The sequence below is a fragment of the Ranitomeya variabilis genome, chromosome 3 (genome assembly GCF_051348905.1).
Source record: "Ranitomeya variabilis isolate aRanVar5 chromosome 3, aRanVar5.hap1, whole genome shotgun sequence".
Classification (NCBI taxonomy): domain Eukaryota; kingdom Metazoa; phylum Chordata; class Amphibia; order Anura; family Dendrobatidae; genus Ranitomeya; species Ranitomeya variabilis.
Window position 1 is genome coordinate 618,047,989 of NC_135234.1, and position 18,119 is coordinate 618,066,107.

Consider the following 18,119-nt stretch of genomic DNA (forward strand, 5'->3'; position numbering starts at 1 on the left):
CCTAATCCGAAAAGCTGTATTTTATACCAGTAAGGTATTTTTCTTGGGGATTAGTTTCTAAAACTACTGAAACTTTTATTTTGCTATTACAGGACATCAGCTGCAATGAAATAACATCTTTGCCACAGCAAATAGGTTTACTGAAGTCTCTGCGCGAGTTAAATATAAGAAGAAATTATCTGAAAGTTCTACCTCAGGGTAAGTGCTCATGTGTCCTGTTGTATAAGGCCTGGGCTGCATAGGCCCTTTGTCTGTGACTTGTCACGTGGCTAAAGGTCACAGTATGGCAAGGCCACTTCACATCATAACAGTTATGAATGTGGTCGCTTTGCAAACCTGTATGTTTCTCTTTGTGTTGTAGTTGCAGCTGTTTGAGGGCCATTGTGTGTTCCCAGCCTTAACGGAACTTAATTTGAATAAGTCAAGTTAAATAAGATGTAATGAGGACTTTTTACTAAATATTTCACGATGAAATGGACATGATACAAAGTGTAATATTGGCTGCAGAGCAGAATCATTTTTTTTTTATTTTTTAATTTCGCCTTTTCCATTGCAGATATATTAGAAATCAAATTATTTGCCACCTAATGAGTCAATTTTTTGGTTTGTCTAAGTGGGTTTTATCACTGGGGAAATATACGGTACTTCTTCAGCCTGTATGAGTCGCCCAGTCATAAGCAGGCAGCAACACACTGGAGAAAGAAGAACACGCCTCCACTATACCTTAGAGCAGGTTTCCCAGTGTGTGAGATATATAATGTCCTATCTCTTGGCCTAAACTCCTGCATGATTAAGAAGTGCTGCTGAGTTTAGCTGTGTCACATTACAGACCCTTCTATCAGCTCTCCTTTTCTCATAGCACTGTCAGCACTTCTGTACTGCCCCTCATTCCACACTGCCTGTCTGGAGATGTGCCGGAAATCACACTAATGTCAGTTGTGCTCAACAGAATTGTTGTGAAGTGAAATCAAAGCAGCCTGTCATTACATTTCACACAGGAGTAGCCCAGAACAGACTTCTCCTGTGTGAGACGTAATGACACCGTGCTCAGTTTTCACTGCAGAGCGATTTCAAGTTGCCCTGAGCACAACAAATATAAGTGTGACTCATCTCTGGACAACTCACAAGGGGAAAAGAAGTACTCCCAGTGAAAATTATCTGACAACACCCACTTGGACCTAACAAACGTTAACTCATTAGGTGCCAAATACTTTGATTGCTAGTATCTCAGCAATGGAGAGGCAAAATCTAAAAACAAAAAAAAAAACATTTATTCCGCTCTGCAGCCACTATTATATTGTATGTCCAGTTGAACATGACAAATTTGGTGAAAGGTCCTCTTTAAGGGTATGTGTCCACGTTCAGGATGGCCGACACTTTGGACGGAGCGGAAAACTTGCTCCGCCCAAAGCGCCGCCCCCTTCTGTAGACGCGATGATTCCGAATGTGTTCATTGCACACATCCGGAATCATCGCACCCTACACATAGGGCCCTGTGTTATACCTTGCGGCGGACATGCTTCGTTCTAAAAAGACGCGCCGCATGTCCGGAAGCGCAGGGCCGCCGGGTGCGTGTTCGCACGCATAGTGGAGACGAGATGTCATAAAATCCCCTCCACAATGCTGTAACATCTGGACGCTGCGGATTGAACGCAGCGTTCAATCCGCAGCTATTCCGGATGTAATACGGCCCGTGGACACATACCCTAAGTGTTCATTAAATAATAAGTACACTTTTGTTAATTTAATTATCCTACTGGCATTGGAATGTTCTGAATTTCTGTAATATTCATTACCTTACATTAATTCCTTCCCTCTTAAACACTTTGCTGTAGTTTTGTTTTCATGCCCATTTCATGCTTTTTTAGAAGCGTTTTTCAACTGCCGATCAACAAAATCTGTATGCTGTAATCACATCTCTATGTACGGGTCTTTCCATCTCTGAGAGTCTCTGCTCCCCAACCTCTGTAATCAGACAGTAATTCCTGTCATGTTCTCAATGGCAAGAGAACATAGCATAAGCATATATAGGAACTAGCTCTTGGAAGATGGGAACTGAGCTGACCATGAACTAAACCTAACACACAACTAGCAGTGGCCGGGTAGCATGCCTACGTTGATTCTAGATGCCCAGCACCAGCCGGAGGACTAAATAATGCTAGCAGAGGGAAATATTAGTCCTAGCTCACCTCTAGAGAAATACCCCGAAAGGAGACAGAGGCCCCCCACATATATTGGCGGTGAATCAAGATGAAATAACAAACGTAGTATGAAAATAGGTTTAGCAAATTTGAGGTCCACTTACTACATAGCAGAAGACAGAAAGGGCACTTTCATGGTCAGCTGAAAACCCTATCAAAACACCATCCAGAAATTACTTTAAAACTCTGGCATTAACTCATAACACCAGAGTGGCAATTCCTGTTCACAAGAGCTTTCCAGACACAGTAACGAAACTACAGCTGTGAACTGGAACAAAAATGCAAAAACAAACATGGACAAGAGTCCAACTTATCTAGTAGTTGTCTAGGAGCAGGAACAAGCACAGAGAGGCTTCTGATAACATTGTTGACCGGCAAGCAACTAACAGAGCAGCAAGGTTATATAGCGACTCCCACATCTTGATGGGAACAGGTGAACAGAGAAGATGACAACACCAGTTCAATTCCACCAGTAGCCACCGGGGGAGCCCAGAATCCAAATTCACAACAGTACCCCCCCCTCAAGGAGGGGGCACCGAACCCTCACCAGAACCACCAGGGCGATCAGGATGGGCCCTATGAAAGGCACGAACCAGATCAGAGGCATGAACATCAGATGCATTCACCCAAGAATTATCCTCCTGGCCGTATCCCTTCCACTTGACCAGATACTGGAGTCTCCGTCTGGAAACACGAGAGTCTAAGATTTTCTCCACAACGTACTCCAACTCACCCTCAACCAACACCGGAGCAGGAGGCTCAACGGAAGGCACAACCGGTACCTCATACCTGCGCAATAACGACCGATGAAAAACATTATGAATAGAAAAGGATGCAGGGAGGTCCAAACGGAAGGAAACAGGGTTAAGAATCTCCAATATCTTATACGGGCCGATGAACCGAGGCTTAAACTTAGGAGAAGAGACCCTCATAGGGACAAAACGAGAAGACAACCACACCAAATCCCCAACACAAAGCCGAGGACCAACACGACGGTGGCGGTTGGCAAAAAGCTGAGTCTTCTCCTGGGACAACCTCAAATTGTCCACCACCTGCCCCCAGATCTGATGCAATCTCTCCACCACAGCATCCACTCCAGGACAATCCGAAGTTTCCACCTGACCAGAGGAAAATCGAGGATGAAACCCCGAATTACAGAAAAACGGGGACACCAAAGTGGCAGAGCTGGCCCGATTATTGAGAGCGAACTCCGCCAATGGCAAAAAAGCAACCCAATCATCCTGGTCAGCAGACACAAAACACCTCAGATATGTCTCCAGGGTCTGATTAGTCCGCTCGGTCTGGCCATTCGTCTGAGGATGGAAAGCGGACGAAAAAGATAAATCTATGCCCATCCTAGCACAGAATGCCCGCCAAAATCTAGACACGAACTGGGTCCCTCTGTCAGAAACGATATTCTCAGGAATACCATGCAAACGAACAACATTTTGAAAAAACAGAGGAACCAACTTGGAAGAAGAAGGCAACTTGGGCAGAGGAACCAAATGGACCATCTTAGAGAAACGGTCACACACCACCCAGATGACAGACATCTTCTGAGAAACAGGCAGATCTGAAATAAAATCCATCGAGATGTGCGTCCAAGGCCTCTTAGGAATAGGCAAGGGCAACAATAATCCACTAGCCCGAGAGCAACAAGGCTTGGCCCGAGCACAAACGTCACAAGACTGCACAAAGCCTCGCACATCTCGTGACAGGGAAGGCCACCAGAAGGACCTTGCCACCAAATCCCTGGTACCAAAAATGCCAGGATGACCTGCCAACGCAGAAGAATGAACCTCAGAGATGACTCTACTGGTCCAATCATCAGGAACAAACAGTTTATCAGGTGGGCAACGATCCGGTCTATCCGCCTGAAACTCCTGCAAGGCCCGCCGCAGGTCTGGAGAAACGGCTGACAATACCACTCCATCCTTAAGGATACCTGTGGGCTCAGAGTTACCAGGCGAGTCAGGCTCAAAACTCCTAGAAAGGGCATCCGCCTTAACATTCTTAGAACCCGGTAGGTATGACACCACAAAATTAAACCGAGAGAAAAATAATGACCAGCGCGCCTGTCTAGGATTCAGGCGCCTGGCGGTCTCAAGATAAATCAAGTTTTTGTGGTCAGTCAATACCACCACCTGATGTCTGGCCCCCTCAAGCCAATGGCGCCACTCCTCAAAAGCCCACTTCATGGCCAAAAGCTCCCGATTCCCAACATCATAATTCCGCTCAGCGGGCGAAAATTTACGGGAAAAGAAGGCACAAGGACTCATCACGGAGCAGTCAGAACTTTTCTGCGACAACACTGCCCCAGCTCCAATCTCAGAAGCGTCGACCTCAACCTGAAAAGGTAGAGCAACATCAGGCTGACGCAACACAGGGGCAGAGGAAAAACGGCGCTTAAGCTCCCGAAAGGCCTCCACAGCGTCAGGGGACCAATCAGCAACATCAGCACCCTTCTTAGTCAAATCGGTCAACGGCTTAGCAATATCCGAAAAACCAGCAATAAATCGACGATAAAAGTTAGCAAAGCCCAAAAATTTCTGAAGACTCTTAAGAGAAGAGGGCTGCGTCCAATCACAAATAGCTTGAACCTTGACAGGATCCATTTCAATGGAAGAGGGAGAAAAAATATATCCCAAAAAGGAAATCCTCTGTACCCCAAAAACACACTTAGAACCCTTCACACACAAAGAATTAGACCGCAAAACCTGGAAAACCCTCCTGACTTGCTGGACATGAGAGTCCCAGTCCTCCGAAAAAATCAGAATATCATCCAGATACACAATCATAAATTTATCCAAATAATCGCGAAAAATATCATGCATAAAGGACTGGAAAACTGACGGAGCATTTGAAAGACCAAAAGGCATCACTAAATACTCAAAGTGGCCCTCGGGCGTATTAAATGCGGTTTTCCACTCATCCCCCTGCCTGATTCGCACCAAATTATACGCCCCACGAAGGTCAATCTTAGAGAACCACTTGGCCCCCTTTATGCGAGCAAACAAATCAGTCAGCAACGGCAATGGGTATTGATATTTTACAGTGATTTTATTCAAAAGCCGATAATCGATACATGGTCTCAAAGAGCCGTCTTTTTTTGACACAAAGAAAAAACCGGCTCCTAAGGGAGATGACGATGGACGAATATGTCCCTTTTCCAAGGACTCCTTTATATATTCTCGCATAGCAGCATGTTCAGGCACAGACAGATTAAATAAACGACCCTTTGGGTATTTACTACCCGGGATTAAATCTATGGCACAATCGCACTCTCGGTGCGGAGGTAATGAACCAAGCTTGGATTCTTCAAAGACGTCACGATAGTCAGACAGGAACTCAGGAATTTCAGAGGGAATAGATGATGAAATGGAAACCACAGGTACATCCCCATGAGCCCCCTTACATCCCCAGCTCAACACAGACATAGCTTTCCAGTCGAGGACTGGGTTGTGAGATTGCAGCCAAGGCAATCCTAGCACCAAATCATCATGTAGATTATGCAGCACCAGAAAGCGAATAATCTCCTGGTGATCCGGATTAATACGCATAGTTACTTGTGTCCAGTATTGTGGTTTATTATTAGCCAATGGGGTGGAGTCAATCCCCTTCAGAGGAATAAGAGTCTCCAAAGGCTCTAAATCATACCCACAGCGTTTGGCAAAGGACCAATCCATAAGACTCAAAGCGGCGCCAGAGTCGACATAGGCGTCCGTGGTAATAGATGACAAAGAGCAAATCAGGGTCACAGATAGAATAAACTTAGACGGTAAGGTGCAAATGGAAACAGATTTATCAAGCTTTTTAGTGCGCTTAGAGCATGCTGATATAACATGAGTAGAATCACCACAATAGAAACACAACCCATTTTTCCGTCTAAAATTCTGCCGCTCGCTTCGGGACAGAATTCTATCACACTGCATACTCTCTGGCGACTTCTCAGTGGACACCGCCAGATGGTGCACTGGTTTGCGCTCCCGCAAACGCCTATCGATCTGAATAGCCATTGTCATGGACTCATTCAGACCCGCAGGCACAGGGAACCCCACCATAACATCCTTAATGGCATCAGAGAGACCCTCTCTGAAAGTCGCCGCCAGGGCGCACTCATTCCACTGAGTAAGCACAGACCATTTACGGAATCTTTGACAGTAAATTTCCGCTTCATCTTGCCCCTGAGATAGGGACATCAAAGTTTTTTCTGCCTGAAGCTCCAAATGAGGTTCGTCATAAAGCAACCCCAAGGCCAGAAAAAACGCATCCACATTGAGCAACGCAGGATCCCCTGGTGTCAATGAAAAAGCCCAGTCTTGAGGGTCGCCCCGGAGCAAGGAAATCACAATCCTGACCTGCTGTGCAGGGTCTCCGGCAGAGCGAAATTTCAGGGACAAAAATAATTTGCAATTATTTCGAAAATTCTGAAACCCAGATCTATTCCCCGAGAAAAATTCCGGCAAAGGAATTCTCGGCTCAGATACAGGTGCATGACAAACAAAGTCTTGCAAATTTTGTACCTTCGTGGCGAGATTATTCAAACCTGCAGTTACACTCTGAAGATCCATTACAAACAGGTGGACACAGAGCCATTCAAAGATTAGAAGGAGAAAAAAAAAAAAAAATTCTCAGCAGACTTCTTATTTCTCTCCTTTCTCAGCCAAGGATTTTAACCCTTTAGTGGGCCGGTCAAACTGTCATGTTCTCAATGGCAAGAGAACATAGCATAAGCATATATAGGAACTAGCTCTTGGAAGATGGGAACTGAGCTGACCATGAACTAAACCTAACACACAACTAGCAGTGGCCGGGTAGCATGCCTACGTTGATTCTAGATGCCCAGCACCAGCCGGAGGACTAAATAATGCTAGCAGAGGGAAATATTAGTCCTAGCTCACCTCTAGAGAAATACCCCGAAAGGAGACAGAGGCCCCCCACATATATTGGCGGTGAATCAAGATGAAATAACAAACGTAGTATGAAAATAGGTTTAGCAAATTTGAGGTCCACTTACTACATAGCAGAAGACAGAAAGGGCACTTTCATGGTCAGCTGAAAACCCTATCAAAACACCATCCAGAAATTACTTTAAAACTCTGGCATTAACTCATAACACCAGAGTGGCAATTCCTGTTCACAAGAGCTTTCCAGACACAGTAACGAAACTACAGCTGTGAACTGGAACAAAAATGCAAAAACAAACATGGACAAGAGTCCAACTTATCTAGTAGTTGTCTAGGAGCAGGAACAAGCACAGAGAGGCTTCTGATAACATTGTTGACCGGCAAGCAACTAACAGAGCAGCAAGGTTATATAGCGACTCCCACATCTTGATGGGAACAGGTGAACAGAGAAGATGACAACACCAGTTCAATTCCACCAGTAGCCACCGGGGGAGCCCAGAATCCAAATTCACAACAAATTCCCAAACACAGACTGCTTGTATATAGTGTATCAATTTGCTGATCAACAGTTGAAAAGTGCTTTGAAAGGAGCATGAACTGGGCATTAAAGGGAACCTGTCACCCCCTAGGGCGTTTTTAAGTAGAAGAGCCACATTCAGCAGCACTAAGGCTGCATTCTGTGAAGGTGGCTGTTATGTTCCTTTTCCCTAGGAACGCTGAAATAATGATCAATCATCTCACTCTTGTGTCTGTACGCCACCTCCTGTGTTCCTGTTACATGCCCGGTGCCTGCGCTCTGCCAACATTTCTCGGGCATGCGCCGTGTGTGCTGCCAGGGAACTTACATCAGGCGATGATGTAATGCTCTCAAGCCTGCGTGTAGCCGAGCCCCCAGATCCCGCCCCGCAATGTGTTATGATGTATTCACACTGCGGGGCTGGGAATTGGCGCCTGCACAGTGGAGCGGGTCACCGTGCTCCATTGAAGATAGTGCAGAAGTCTCACGAGACTTCACAAATCTCGCGAGACATTAGCACTATCTTCAATGGAGCACAGTGACCCGCTCCACTGCGCAGGTGCCAGATTCCCAGCCCCGCAGTGTGAATACATCATAACACACTGCGGGGCGGGATCTGGGGCCTCGGCTACAAGAAGGTGACATCATGACAAAGAGAGGAGGCGGCGCCCGGAGGACACAGGGGAATTATGGATGGCTGCGAGGCACTTGGGGTAAGCGACATAGCTTATCAGAAGAACTATACTACATGTCTAATTGGAGGTATTTACTAATATTATTATTATTACACTTCCTACATAATGGAATAGGATCTTGGAGATAGGAATACCCCTTTCAGACTAAACAAGTGTGTGAACCCGCCTCACATGTGAGCAGTCTGCATAATGGGGTTTTATGACCTCAGTATAAGATGCAAATAACTAAAAATCAGAAATTGTCACATACGCATATTTCTAATATACAGTATATACTGTACTTTACACATACATACTTTATATACCTGAATATGTTTAACCGAAAATTAAAATATTATAGAATAATATTGGTTGACAACCAATAAATGATAGTGAAAAATTTAAAATGGCTATTTTTTTTTTATTTTCCTGTAAAAATGTATTTAGATAAAAATTACAATAAAAAATGTTTAATATCAAATGTTATGTAAACATATGTGTATCAAAAAAATAAAGGTAACACTAAAATACCACATGTGCGCTTTGTTTTGATTTTTTTGCAGAATGTTACAAACTGTTGATTTGGCCAATCCTAACATTTCTGCTCTCTCTGATAGATTTTTTCTTCTTTTGATGATCTGTTTCACTTCCATTGAGAGTTCCTTTGACCGGATATTGTGGGTTCACAGCAACAGCTTCCAAATGCAAATGCCACACCTGGAATTAGCACCAGACCATTTACCTTCTTTATTGATGCTGGATTAACGAGAGAATAGCCCATGAAGCCTATTAAAGAGCTTTGCCCTAATACTTTTGGTCCCTTTAAAAAGGGACTGTAATTCCTAAATCCTTACTCCAATTAGGATGTTAATACCCCCAAATTAAAGCTGAGTGTCTGCTTTTATACCCATATCGATCATATAACTGTATCTTGAACATGTTTTGGTAAACTGCTAAAATGCCAAAACTTATCTCCTTGTCCAAATATTTCTGGATCTAAGTGTGTGTAATATACGTATCTGCTCTCTCTATCAGTGTTCATTCCTCATCAAAATCTATCTATGATGCCCTAAATACACTCAATACATAAGATAAGAGTTAATTTGGTGAAATACAAGATGGAAGCGTTCTAATAATATCGCAGTACAGTATAAAACAAAGGTCTTATTTTAGACCAGAAAAAGTCCATAGTAAATATGGAAGAGAAAATAAGGAAAAGGAAAATACCCGGGCCATGCATTTCTAGCTCCATTTTTTAAAGTATATCTACTTGTATTCCAGGTGGTTAATGTTAGTAAAGGAATGAATGCCACTTTTCCTGGTGGTAAATGGCAGCCGAGGAATGTATGCTAACTTCTGCCATGGTCTAGTGTAGTGGAGGGGATAATGCTTGATGTCCAGTGCTTTACTTTCCATTTTTGGTACCAGCAATGTCTGATGTGCCCTGACCCTTTGACAAGAAGCTGAACATGATACGCACATCCCTTTCAGTTTTCCTTTTCTTCCCTGCATTTCCCAGAACACACTGACTGTGACTGAACATGGTCCACATTCTTTTAGTCTTTTCCATACTGATTCTGTTAGCTGTCTCTGTGGCAGTTTGTCGTCACATATTTTCTTTCCCAAAACATAATAGCAGCCAATAGTCAAAATTTCTTTTTTTGCATTTAGAGAATTACTAATACTCACTGGGAAATTGGGCTTAGGTACTTTGGGTGGTTAGATTGGTGTCCAATCTTGGGTTTTGATGCTGTAATGATTAATTATTACTTCCATCCTCCCCATCCATCTTACCTCTTAGATCTATTCCTCAAGATACAATCCTTGTCTCCAAACACAGACTGTCACCCCATTCCCTCTTCAGCTCCCACCTGCTAACACTTTCTCTGCTCCTCCTCATTGCCAATTATCTCCAAATCCTGGTCCTCCTCACTACATCCCCACAGTCACTTCTACCACAAATTTCTGCAACCTTTCAAACCTTATACCCATTCACCCAGCCCCCACTACCACTAGTCCCTCTAACAGGACCTTTATGGAACGCTCGCTCTGTCTGCATCAAACTCTCATATATACATGATATTTTAATCACTAATAAACTTTCCTTTCTCTTAATAACTGAAACCTGGCTCTCCTCTTCTGACACAGCCTCTCCAGCTGCACTTTCTTATGGAGGACTCCATCTTTCTCACATCTTTTCTCCTGTCAGATAACTGCTCCATTACCCCAATTCCACTACCACCCTCTGTTACTCTCCATTCTTTTGAGGTGCACTCTGTGCGCATCTACTTCCCCTTCAACTGGCTGTCATTTACTGCCCCCCCCCCATGATCAGCCACCACCTATTTTGACCATGTCACTACCTGGCTACTTCATTTTCTTTCTGCTGACATCCCCACTGTCATCATGCGTGACTTCAACATCCCCATTGACATTTCCCACTCCGCTGTCTGTAAGCTTCTAGCTTTCACTTCCTCCTTTAGCCTCGCTAAATGGTATTCCACAACCACTCACAAAGACGGCCACACACTGGACCTTATCGTCACCTGCCTCTCTTCCATATCTAACCTTTCTAACTCACCTCTTCCTTTTTCTGACCAAAACCTTCTCACATTTTCTTGCCTCTCCTCTCCTGATGCACAATTCCCACTCTACAAACTTGCAGAAAGTAAGTCTCAAACACCTTGATTTACACTCACTTACTGAGTCCCTTCTACCCCTTGAAGATATAGGTGCCTTACACGATGTAGATGCTGCCGCCACTTTATATAACACCACAACAGCTGCAGCTCTCAAATCAGTTGCCCCATCACACATTCCAAAGCAATCAATATGCAACCCTGGCACAGTTAAAAAAGACCCCAATCCAACGAGCACTTCATCACATTCAAACAGTCCCTCAGCACTTTCAAGTCCACACCCACTGCAGCAAAACAATCCTATTTCTCATCTCTCATATCCTCCCTGTCTCACAACCCTAAACAGCAATTTAACATTTTTCAATTCTCTTCTGCATCCCCCAGCACCTCCTACCTCTCCTCTCGTCTCAGCAGAAGACTTTGCCTCATTCTTCAAGCAAAAGATCCATAACATCAGAGAAATCTTTGGCCTACAGGCCCCTCCTCATAACTGCTCAACCCTCCACCTTCAAAACCAGCCACCATTACAGAAGATCATCTTTCCTCTACTCTCAAGATCACCTCTCACCATCTGTACACTCGACCCGATCACGTCCCACCTCTTCCCAAATCTCACCACAGTCTTCATCCCAACGCTAACCTGTCTTTTCAACCTATCACTAACAACTGGTGGTTTCCTCTGATACTTTAAACATGCCTCGATCACACACATCCTCAAAAAGCCTTCCCTTGACCCATCCTCTGTATCTAGCTACCACCCCATATCACTTCTCTCCTATGCCTCTATGGAACTAATGGAGCAACACGTCCTTCTGTAACTGTCCTCCCACCTCTCCTGCTACTCCCTCTTTGACCGCTAATAATCTGGCTTCCGACCACGTCATTCCATTGAAACTGCCCTTATTAAAGTCTCCAATGACATACTAACCACCACATCCAAGCAACACTACTCTGTTCTCCTCCTGGACATGTCATCTGCTTTTGACACAGTCAACCATTCCCTCTTACTACAGATTCTCTCATCTCTTAGCATCACAGACTTGGCCCTATTTTGGATCTCTTCATACCTAACAGATCGGATATTCAGGGTCTCCCACTCACACACCACCTCCTCATCTCACCCCCTATCTGTCAGTGTCCCCCAAGGTTCAGTTATAGAATCCCTGCTCTTCTCCATCTACACCTTCGGCCTGGGATAGCTCATTGAGTCCCAAGGCTTTAAGTATCATTTCTATGCTGATGACACACAGATCTAGCTCTCTGTACCTGATATCACCTCCTTACTAACTAGAATCCCACAATATCTGTCCACTATTATATCCTTCTTCTCTGATAAATTTTTAAAACTTAATATGGACAAAACAGAATTCATCATCATCACCCCCCCCCTCCCCAACAGACCAATCCATTAAAGTAAATGGCTGCTCACTCTCCCCAGTCTCACAAGCTGACTACCTCGGTGTAACCCTGGAATCTGAGCTCTCTTTCAAACCACACATTAAAGCCCTTTTCACTTCCTGCCAACTCCAACTTAAAAATATTTCCTAGATCCGCATATTCCTTAATCAAGAATCTGCAAAAACAATAGTGCATGCCCTCATCATCTCCTGCCTCAATTACTGCAACCTCCTGCTCTGTGGCCTTCCCTCTAACACTCTTGCACCCTTCCAATCTATCCTCAACTCTAATCCACCTGTCCCCCCGCTATTCCATGGCCTCTCCTCTCTGTCAATCCCTTTGCTGGCTCTCGATTGCCCAGAAATTCCAGTTCAAAACCTTAACCATGGCTTACAAAACCATCCACAACCTGTCTCCTCCATACATCTGTGGCCTAGTCTCCCGGTACTTACCTGCACGCAACCTTCGATCCTCCCAAGATCTCCTTCTCTACTCCCTTCTTATCTCCTCTTCCCACACTCGCATACAAGATTTCTCCCGTGCATCCACCCTACTCTGGAACTCACTACCCCAACATATCAAACTCTCTCCTACCGTTGAAACCTTCAAAAGGAATCTGAAGACCTGTCTCTTTCAAGAAGCCTACAACGTGCAGTAAGCCTTGTTACACCATATTGCTGCACGACCTGCTCTCATCTCACCCATCCCTTGTAGACTGTGAGCCCTCACAGGCAGGGTCCTCTCTCCGCTTGTACCAGTCAGTGATTTGTGTTGTTTAAGATTATTGTACTTGTTTTTTATTATGCATACCCCTTTTCACATGTAAAGCGCCATGGAATAAATGGTGCTATAATAATAATAATGAAAGGAAAATAATAAGCTTAACTTTACAGCAGTTGTGGACCCCCAGACTCCCCTCCATCTCCACAGTCAGCTCATAGACTTGCACAACCACTTTGCTGTGCAGCCTGAGAAAATTAATCTTAATAAAGTAGGCCTAATTATTAAAAATTGTAGGTTACCAGCACAGAAGCCAAGAAACTGACTTTAGCTTATATGGCTGTATTTCAAGCAGTGTTGTTTATTGGATTGTGAACTTATAAGTTTCTTTACATCTTGTGGTGCTAATTAAGTATATGTTCTTATTTTCAGAAATAGTAGATCTTCCCTTGGTAAAACTAGATTTTTCCTGCAATAAAATCCTGATACTACCACTTTGTTTTAGAAAAATGGTGCAATTACAAGTATTAGTACTTGAGAATAACCCATTGCAATCTCCACCTGCACAGGTGAGTGTTTATATTATTACCAGATTTTTATACTATGCTTTTATTTACATATTTTTGTTAATTGAACCATCCTAATTGCCCTGTGAACAGCCAACAAATACAAGCTGTGTCTACCATGCAGTAACACATAAATCTTTATCATGGAGAAATAGCAAATGTATACATTTTCTTGCACTGTTTTGCCAGTAGACTTAGGATTAGTGATGAGCGAGTATACTCGTTACTCGAGATTTCCCGAGCATGCTCGGGTGGTCTCCGAGTATTTTAGCGTGCACGGAGAATTAGATTTTGTCGACGCAGCTGCATGATTTGCGACTGCTAGATAGCTTGAATACATGTGGGGGTTGCCTGTCTGTTAGGGAATCCTCACATGTATTCAGGCTGTCTAGCAGTCACAGATCATGCAGCTGTGTCAACAAAAACTAAATCTCCGAGCACGCTAAAATACTCAGACCACCCGAGCATGCATGGGAAATCTCGAGTAACGAGTATATTCGGTCATTACAAATATGGCAAGGCTCGTTAAAGGGTCTATATTGACTTTTAGGATTGCTATTTCCAATAGGTGGCACTAGAGTTCTAGTCCTCTTCCTCTCTGACAGGCAATTTGCATGTTTAATTTCCCCAGTGGCGCATGCATGGCGTATAAGTTTACTCACTCTGACATTCCAGGCCTGGCTTTTCACTCTCCACAAACGTTACCCAGTAGATTTCAGTAGATGGAAGTTATCACTTACCGTATTTTTCGGACTATAAGATGCACCGGACCATAAGGCGCACCCCAAATTTGGGGTGAAAATAGCAGAAAAAAATGTTTTTTATAAGATGGGGGTCCATCTTATTGGCCGAATTTATAGTATCTTACCTGAGGGCTGGCGGTGGCAGAGCAGGGTCACAGGAGGCATGGTGTCGGCAGAGGTGGGGTGATGTGGTATGGCGTGCACCTGAGCAGGGTCCCTTCCTGCTTAGGTGGGCGACGCCACGGCCTGGTGTCCATGGGGGGGTTGCAGCAGAGGTGCGGCGGCGGCAGAGGTGCAGGGATGATGAGCGGTATGGCGTGAGCAGGGTCCCTTCCACAGGTGAGGTGATGCAGGGGCCCGGTATCCAATGTGAGCAGCAGAGCCGGGTTAATTACCGGTTTCTCGGTGGCGGCGGCCATCTTCCTGAAGCCGCGCGTGCGCAGGGCACTCCATCTGCGCACACGCAGCCTCAGGAAGATGGCCGCCACCACCGGTAACGCCATGATTCACCCGGCTCTGCTGCTTACCGGGCTGCTGCGTCACCTCACCTGTGGAAGGGACCCCGCTCACGCCATACAGCTCACTGCGCCTCCTCATCCCCGCACCTCTGCCGCCGCAACTCTGCCGCCGCCACACCACTGCCGGTAAGCCTATATTCCAACTATAAGACGCACCCCCCATTTCCCCCCCTTTTTTTAGGGGGAACAAGTGCGTCTTATAGTCGGAAAAATACGGTAATTGTTTGGTTAGGTGATAACTCTAGATCGGTTGGGGCCCAATCTCTAGGACCACCATCAATTTTCAGAATGATGCACTTTCATTCCATTTAGAATAGAGTGGCAGTGCTCATGCTCAGCTGCCACTCATTCATTCCATATGGGGTGCCAGGGAAATCCGAATACAGCGATCCTGGAGTCCCATAAAAAATGGATGAAAAAGTGCCTTTTTCTGGTGATTGGTGGGGGTCCTAGTGATTGGACCAACACCGAGCTAAAAGTTATCACGTATCTTTGGATGGATAGTAACTTCTTCCAACCACAGTTCCCCTTTAGCTTTTACTTATTTTGCATACAAGGGCAGCACTGTAGCTCAGTGGTTGGCACTGCAGCCTTGCAGCGCCGGGGTCCTGGTTTCAAATCCCACCCATAGCCTTCTGGGCAACCCCTTAAATGATGATGCTAAAAAAAGTCTATGCAATTTAATTGTTGTACTTTTCAATCACTACAACGTACCAAAGCAGAATTAAATATACATATATTATTTATTGATTGAAGTGCAAATTTTTGAGTAGGAGGTTTTCGCTTTCAGTATTCTGCTGTGTTTTTTTTTTACATTCTTAGTCATTTTAATGTAGTGATGTTCTGTGCAGGTGCATTGGCCAAAGAACTTAGAAGCTGTTGCTTCCACAATAGAAATGTATTCTTGTTTTAGAACAAATGAGCTTATGAAAATAAAACCTGCAGATCAAAGCAAAGAACCAAAATCCAATCCCCTCTGGTGAACGGAAAGAACAGGAGGAAAGTCTTATGTGGGAGAGATATGAAGAAACGGATTGTGTCAAATACAGAAGCTTTTTTGCTTGTAAACCAAGGAATCACAAATGAGGAGTAACAGACCTCTGGGTTGAGTTTTGTTTTTGTGATGTTGCAATATAGTAACATAGATATGCATGATACGTCAGCACACTGCGACTGATGAATACACAAACTCCAATATTGCTGTATATGTTAAAAACGTAAGGCACTTAGCCAGTGTTTTTTGATCAAAAGAGCATGAAAGCCACCAAACCATGTCAAAGGTGTACCAAACCACGTCAAGGTGTACCTTTCAATATGGATGATCCCTAACCACTCTATGTCCTACCTCTCCATGTGCCAAACCAGGCCTCTTCTGAAAAAGGGGGGGTAATGGAAGCCAGGTTTAGCTCGTAATTAAAACATTGTATGAGAAAGATGGGTGGATAAGTGTGCTGAGCCCCGGAGGGGGCCACCCTCCAATATGTACTACAAAAAGAAAGAATGGGGCCTGCACTCCTTTAGTATTAAAATAATGTACAGGTATACAAATACAATTTTTTTTCTTTTTTTGTTGCAAATTATTATTCTTGTTATTGCTTTATTTTCTGTGGATAGAGATAGGGAAAACCCATTTAAAGAATACCTGTAATGTCGTTATGTCTCAGAAATCATTACCAGTCTTGTACTAGGCCATGTATCCCCTTAATGTGTCGCGCTAAACCTACTATGCCTTTCTTAAGTAATTATTTGTTAATGTGGTCCTTAAATTACTTGGGGGCAGTGCTGAATCCTGGAACAATCAAGCGTTTGAGCCTCTAATTGTGCCCACCGGGGTCTGATCGATGGACTGAGCCCTGCTGATGTCTCGCTGCTCGAATATTACCAGGCACACGCAGTTAAGCGGTCTACTCTCGCAGCCTTATCGGCACCCTGTGCGTGCACCAGAAGCAGCGGTGATTGAAAGCTTTCTGACCACAGGTAAACATGCACACGCCAACTCCACTCCCTCTATTGAGCGTCACCAGACATAACTGGTGAGCCACCATTCAGCGGGCTTACTCATCAGCCCAACCCTGGTGGGTGTGATTAGACGCTCAGAGGCTTGACTGTTCTGGGTGTTGTGAATTCTGTTGTGGGTTCTGCTCTTGGGCTCCCTCCGGTGGTTATAAGTGGTAGTTCTGCTGTTTGTCCTTCACAGCAGTCATCAGGTGCTTCCACTTTGGACGGGGCTATTTAGTCTGGCTTCACCCTTTGGTGAGTGCCAGTTGTCCATTGTTTTTCTGGAGGATTCACATCTCTGCTTGGTTTCTCCTGCTGGATTGTCCAAATCATCAAAGATAAGTCCTGGCTTTGTTTTTGCAGTCCACATGCGGTGGACTTTATAGTTCAGTGAATTGCTATGTTTTTTCTTGTCCAGCTTTGTCTGTGTAAGGATTTATTCAGCCAAGCTGGAAGCTCTGGAGTCGCAGAGTTACCCTCCATGCCTTTAGTTAGGTGTGGAGATTTTTGTATTCTCTGTGGTGGATTTTTGTAGTATTTTAATACTGACCGCACAGTACTCTGTCCTGTCTTTTTCTTTCTAGGTAGCGTGGCCTCCTTTGCTAAATTCTGTTTTCAGACTGCGTTTGTAATTTCCCTCTGCTCTCACAGTCAATATTTGTGGGGGGCTGTCTTTCCTTTGGGGATTTTCTCTGAGGCAAGATAGTTTTCCTGTTTCTTTCTTTAGGGGTAATTAGTCCTCCGGCTGTGACGAGGTGTCGAGGGAGTGACAGGAACATCCCACGGCTACTTATAGTTGCGGTGTTAAGTTCAGGGTCTGCGGTCAGTATAGAGGCCACCTACTCCAGAGCTCGTCCATGCTGCTCCTAGGCCACCAGATCATAACATCTGGGATTCTGCCCTGCTCACTCGACTGGAAGCAAGTAATTTACATAAGACACATGACCAAATGACCACAATAAAAGGTCATTCTTGCATAATTGCAGAGTGGATTAGCTTCACACTAAATGCTTCATTCACACTTTTTTTTAAATTCTGGACCTGGTTTTCATTCATTTTTGTGTTCATTTTTAATATCACTTTTTTCTCATATGCTTAAAAATATCCAAGTTTCACCAACTGGTTAAGTAATGAGAATCGGACAACGCTTAGATGGCACACTGATGACATCTGAGTGCTCTCTATTTCTTTTGATGGAGCCATTCACTTGAATGAGCGAGTGTGTTTCGCAAATGGGA

The 18,119-nt window shown here is 44.4% G+C and overlaps 1 protein-coding gene across 7 annotated transcripts in view; it reads left to right on the top strand.

Moving 5' to 3' along the window:
* The window catches only part of LRCH1 (leucine rich repeats and calponin homology domain containing 1), a 326,296-nt gene that overhangs the window by 165,015 nt on the left and 143,162 nt on the right, over nucleotides 1-18,119 (top strand). For all 7 annotated transcript variants that reach the window (XM_077297384.1, XM_077297387.1, XM_077297385.1 and 4 more), the window contains exons 4-5: nucleotides 93-198; nucleotides 13,489-13,625. In XM_077297384.1, coding sequence (XP_077153499.1) covers nucleotides 93-198; nucleotides 13,489-13,625 — 243 coding nt within the window. The remainder of the gene's footprint in view (nucleotides 1-92; nucleotides 199-13,488; nucleotides 13,626-18,119) is intronic.